This window comes from Gavialis gangeticus, unplaced genomic scaffold, assembly GCF_001723915.1.
Source record: "Gavialis gangeticus isolate Ggan-Ray unplaced genomic scaffold, GavGan_comp1, whole genome shotgun sequence".
Taxonomy (NCBI): Eukaryota; Metazoa; Chordata; order Crocodylia; family Gavialidae; genus Gavialis; species Gavialis gangeticus.
Window position 1 is genome coordinate 81,095,305 of NW_017729031.1, and position 6,000 is coordinate 81,101,304.

At 38.6% G+C, this 6,000-nt stretch overlaps 1 protein-coding gene across 8 annotated transcripts in view; it reads right to left on the reverse strand.

Moving 5' to 3' along the window:
- Window positions 1-6,000, reverse strand: part of SATB2 (SATB homeobox 2) — a 197,697-nt gene that overhangs the window by 189,883 nt on the left and 1,814 nt on the right. For 3 of the 8 annotated variants that reach the window (XM_019523161.1, XM_019523165.1, XM_019523162.1), the window contains exons 1-2: window positions 5,828-5,912; window positions 5,286-5,513 (exon numbers count right to left, since the gene is read on the reverse strand). In XM_019523161.1, the coding sequence (XP_019378706.1) occupies window positions 5,286-5,454 (169 nt within the window). In that variant the 5' untranslated portion in view covers window positions 5,455-5,513; window positions 5,828-5,912. Of the gene's footprint in view, window positions 1-4,401; window positions 4,425-4,948; window positions 5,127-5,285; window positions 5,514-5,649; window positions 5,713-5,827; window positions 5,995-6,000 lie in introns of those variants that run through there. The other 5 variants (XM_019523163.1, XM_019523167.1, XM_019523164.1 and 2 more) reach the window with 5 other exon arrangements.

Sequence of the window (6,000 nt, forward strand, 5' to 3'; positions counted from 1 at the left end):
CTTGAAGTCTCAAATGCATAATGGTCAGTGGCTTTATGTAGATGCAACTTAGAGTTCCAAAATTACTCTAAACATCAAATTATGCCTAGGTCACCAAATGGGTGGATACCCTATATTCTGTTTAATGTGTATGTTCAATTGCATATATATTTTAACCAACTATATCTTTATTTTAATAACAGACCAAGAATTGAAAACACATAGGGAAGGGCTATTTTTCTACCTCAGCAAAAATACAGATGATACAGTGGATGACCCCAAAGTGTGACTGTTAAGTTTACGCTATGCAAAAAATATACACTATGATCAGAAAAGAAAGAATTACATTTTTCAGAGGGAAAAAAAAAGAAACTAACTTTTAACAACCAATCTGACATTACGAAAGAAAAGAAGTTAGCATCTTATTTCCTTCCCCTACTCTTCAAATCGGTTAAGGTTTTGTTTTTGCTATGTGCTAGTAACATATAAATCCCCCAAATTTACTTTTTCTTTTAATTGAACAACAAGTAAAATATAACATTTTCTAACTGTTCTGCAAACCTGCCTCCCACATAAAATGCATCACAATGTACTGTCAATTCCCAATGTAATACAGCTTTCTATCATAACTATCATAACTTCGATACTCAGATATGCTCAGTCCTTTCAGGTACCAAAACGTGCTTTTTAAATAGCGCAAAGATATTATTAATCTAGACTGTTTCCTATACAGACAATTAGATTGAACTAACTAAGGTTAGATAACATTGAGCTCAAACTGATACTCAATAATTAAGAATACAGTAGTAAATTTGATCCATCTCTCAGTCCTTGGTGTAACAGCAGGGCCTCCCCAGAAGAGTAAGGTTTTTATAGCTTTAAAAGAGATACAAGGTACCAAAGAATAACTCAGGTACTGTTGTAAAACTAGATGCAAGACACTAATTTTGACAGACAGCACTTAACCATAAGACTGGTATTTTTGTCTGTTGTGGGAGACTTTTAAAAAAAAGATTTCAGGGATGTACCCAAGATCTTTGCCAAATGTTAAAATATTAATTTTTAAAATCTCAAAACAACCAAAAGCATAAAATTATCAGCACAGCTCAAAGGAGTACACTATGTATAAAAGATTGTTTAATACCTGTAGCTTTGTATAAAAGTGTTTAAACCATACTGATAGGTTAAAGTACTGCTCACCTAATTTAGTTAGAGCTGTCTGAAAGTTCTCTCTTCCATGCATATTTTATAAATTAAAATAAATTGCATGTTTTAACACTTAACTTTAAACACAGGAGAATAATTTGTTGTCACTAAAGCGGCTTCAAAATAATTTAACAAGCAAATTTTATACAATTATGTCCTGCCTAAAAAGTGATTGTATTACTTAACATGATTTTGGTTCCATAGTTTCGTTAACTGCAGTGAAGCATTAAGTAGCACTTTTAAAATATTAATAGTTGCACTCAGATTCTTTGGGCACTTGATTTCCATGCTCTTAAAAATACATATAGATGCATACATTTCTATTTACAAAGAAACAAGATTAACAAGTTTTAATCAAGAATTTTGTAATATGAATTTCCTAGTCATTAATCATCTTTTTCCCCCCCAAATCCTTATTGAGTGAATTACTAACTGAGAGAAGACGTCAATTCTAGTAAGTGAATGTTACTCAACAGGGATATAAAGCTATCAACACTGCAGTACTCTTGCTCTCTCTAAACTCTCTCTGAGGCATCATGTTTTTTAAAGAGATATTAGCCTTTTTTCCCAAGGACTTTCTCTAAAACCTGCCATTCACGATCATCTGAGTGCCCGTATCACATACATAATCTCAAACAAACTGCTTAGATCACTACTGAAACATTTTAGAAATACCTGCGCTAACCAGAGCAAAACATAACTGGACTAACACACCGGGCTGAAGCTAACTACCTTGTAAAAAGTACAGAAACTTTTAAGTTCCCTAATAAAAATCAACCCAGTTTCTCACTTCTGAATTAAGTACATACAGATAAACAAAAAAGTCAGGAGGCCAAATTTCAGTTCAGAGCACTTATTTGCAGGACAGAAGATCCATTTAATATTTTCTCACCTAAAAATCCAGAAAAAAATAGAAACACCTATGCATGTCAGGATTTCTTTCTTTCTCCCAGAAATCATTTTAAAATGAATACTAAGATTATAAAATGTGGGACTGATGACCTCTGGTAACATCATCGCTTCAGATATTTTAAATTATATTTCTCCATTTTCAAAGACAGCACACAGGAATATATATCCATGAGAGAGATCAAAAAGATAAATTAGCAGTAAAAATACATTATAACACTTACTTATTTGAGCCTAATAAGAAAAAGATAACAGTAGAAATTGTTATTTTCTAGCATCTACTGTTGGTTTCAAATTTTAACAAAAATGAAATGAAATGAAAAAAACTGTAATTAAATTGCCTCTAATTTAGGAAAACCTTTAAAATATTTTTTCTATTGGAAAAGACTATACTTTTTTTTTAAAAAAACACTTATTTAAACTTACAAAATATAATCTATAAACTATAAACATGTCAGCCAAAGTTTTTGAAGTCTTTTAACTGCATTGCACCTTCCAATAGTTTCCTTTTACAGAATTATCTTCATTTATGTCCAGCATTAGAAAAGCATTTTTATTAATAGTTACATGAAGAGAAGTTTGTTACTAGTATCCTCACATACTAAAAATATTAAGTCACCTGTAAATGCTTTTAGTTGAGTATCACAGTAAAGCGACAAAATTACTACCATTTCAGCGTGTATTTTGATGCCATGTGAACTTCTAAAAACATCTGTCTGCCTTCAAAAGATGTTACTTGGTCATGCAAATCCAAGGTAATACATTCACAAGAATCATATCTTAATAAGAAAACAGGTAACAAGTATCTGGGAAAAGGCTATAGTACTTTACCCTGAAAGCTTTTCCACCTTAAAAAAAAATAAAAATCAATCTTGAACTGTGCCATCATCTTATAAAAAATACTTTAACTAATTTAGCATTGAGCATTATAGATCCATGATCAGCATTTAGACAAAAAAAATTCTGTTCTTGCTTTCAATATGGAAAAGATATAATGAACAAAATAAACTCTGAACAGCCTAAACCTATGATTCAAGCAAGCTGCCTAAAAACATAAAAAGGGAGGGGGGGATACTACATTTTAGTTCCCCATACATTTTTACATTAACACTCCAGCCTACATCTAGATTATAATAAAGCAGATAGTAGTAAATGAACTTAAAAGTTTGCCTTCAGAAATGAAAGTATTCATGTTAGCTGAGGGAAATGCTCCGTACTTCAACAGGCCAGATTTGATCCAAGTACCATTTTAAATCACAAAACCTTGTAAACGTCCTTTGGCAAAGCAGAGTCACAATTATAAAGCAACATTTATATTCCAAAATGTTTCAAATCATCCTTTTTCAAGGGGTATTTAATGGATTTCCAAGACAAGAGACCTTAGAGTTTCAAATTCTAATCCTTTCTTTATAAAGTAGCTGTAATACTCTAGTTTTCTGAAAGGCTTCCAGAGCTATAAAACTGTCTTTCTAGGTTTTCAAGGGGGGGGGGGGGGGAAAATTGTTAACTGACTCCCACAATTAGCCAATTAATTATTTCTCCATGAACTAACAGAAAGAACAGCAAGTCTTTTAACTGCAAAGCTGTTTCTTCTTTTCAACACATTAAAGAATACAAACTAATATGAGGGTTTTAAAAAAGGGATGAACCCATCAAAAGCACAAGAAGCTGATGAACTTTCTTACCCTCCATTAAGTAAATATACAGATTACAAAGATTGGACAAATACAAACTGCAGCCTGTCAGCAAACTTCAGCAATTAGAAAGACTATTGAGCAAAGTATATTTAAAATAAGCATCTAAGGGTAAAACTGCTAAATAAACCTCACATAGTGTAGTTATATGAGGACAATATCGAAGTGTCTCTTAATTCTCCCTCACCATAGCCCATTCTATTTTGAACAATAACCATAACATCACCAACAGAATCTGTGAACACATTTATGCATCAGTTACTACCTTTTTACACATAAAGCTGTCCACAGCCTGCCCCATAATGTTTTTCTCAGATGCCCAGATCTGCTGAAAAATGTCAAATTTGTATTTGCCAAATGCAATGTTATACTCTGTTAATCAAGAAAGCAAAGGAGTTAAGAGGAAAAAAGCAGGACAAAAGTCACTAGAGAGTTTAGCATAAGTAGTTTCTTGAAAAATACAGCTGCTTGCATCACTGAAGTGTGCCATAAACACAAATTAAACAACCAGCAGAGAGCAACACCACGGTGAAATTTAAAGCATTGTAGAGAACAGTTGTGCCAATGTTGCAAAAATCAGTCTAACATTTTTTTAAAAGAACTGAATCCTAACCTTGCATTTATGTTTTCTTGTTTCCTCTTCAAAAAAGTGAACTACTTCAAGATTGAATAACTATTCACAGAAGTTCTCTAAAAATGACTTGAGGCGTACAAGGAATACCGGCACCAGCACCGTAGCAATTTCTTCCCCTTCTGAGAATCCATTCATAAAACTGTAAATGTATATACTGCCATTTATAAAAGTCACCAATGAAATCAACTGTATGCTAACTCTATCTAAGTTTCCTGGATGCTTATTTTTGCTCATAATTATTTCCTGATATATAAACTGGACTACAGAAGGCAGAATAAAAAAAAGGCTTCTAAAAACAAGCCTGTTCAAGAACACCCATTTTAACGTGATCTCCCACTTTCAGTCTCTCTCTACCTTCAAATGTTGCACGAATTTTTATTCAGGAGGCTTGGACCATTTGGGCCCAACCCTGTTGCCATGCATTGGGTCAGCAGCGGGACTAAAATCAGGCCTTTCCTCACCTGGGACTACAGAGGCCTTCTAATAATTATTTGGTTAGAAACAAGACACAAGAGGAAATCCTTACGTGCACCCTTTTCACACCAGAGTCGAGTGTAACAGCTAAAAGCTTTCCAGGAAAAGTTAAAAACCGTTTGGTCGCTGTGACATAAGCCTGCCAACACCTCAGCTCCGAGTGGCAAAATGCCCAAATAATGCCACCCTCTGGGTAAGCCACTGCTCTCTCTCATAGGAAAGGAGGCTGCTGGCTCCTGATGAGGGGCATGGGGGGGCACTGACAATCTGCAACCTACTTCCTGTAATCCTACACCAAGCCAGAAAGCTTCGCCGTGAACCCTGACACCCTCCTCCTCAGAACCGGACTGCAGCCTGTCTTGCAGACAGTAGTAGTGCGGGATGGTTACCTCCCACCGACTTGCTCACAGAGCCGTTGGGTCTCCCCCGGGTCCCCATGGGGCTGCCGTTCTGCTCCAGCCGGGCCACCTTTACGGGGGGAGGCCCCCTGACATCGGGGCTGGCTCTGCCTCTGTCCGGGCTGTCCCTCAAGCAGGGGCTCTCGCTTCTCCGCTCCATGCTGCTTTGGCTGGGAGACAAAGTTCCCACGGGCAGGTCGCAATAAAAGGAGCAAGGACCTAGAGAGAGAGACAGAGAGAGAGGCAGAGAGAGAGCAACGCACACTTCAGAGGGGGCAGCGGGCGGCGGGCGAAGCCCCCCCTTCCAGGCTGCCGGCACCCCAGGACAGCAGTCCCCGTCGCCCGGCGGCCTCACTCCATCGGCGGCTTGCGGGGGCCAGGGCAGGTGGAGGAGGGTCCCGCGGGGCAGGCAGGGACGGGGCAGGCAGGAGACATCATCCGCTCCGGGACACTTTCGGCAGCGCCCAGAGGGCTGGCGGCGCAAGCCCCGCGGAGAGGAGCGGGAGCCCCGCGGGCCGCGCCGCGATACTTACTGCTCACAGCCGGCGTGTAAGCGGGCTGCGCGGGGCTCTGGCCATGGAGGAGCAGTAGCGAATCCAGGGTGGAAAGTTTTCCTCTGCCTCCTCCGACGCTCCCGGTCGCTCGCGCTCCCCTTCCCGCCCCGGCGCGGCCCCGCGCGGCCCGAGGCGGCAGGTCCGGGCTCCGG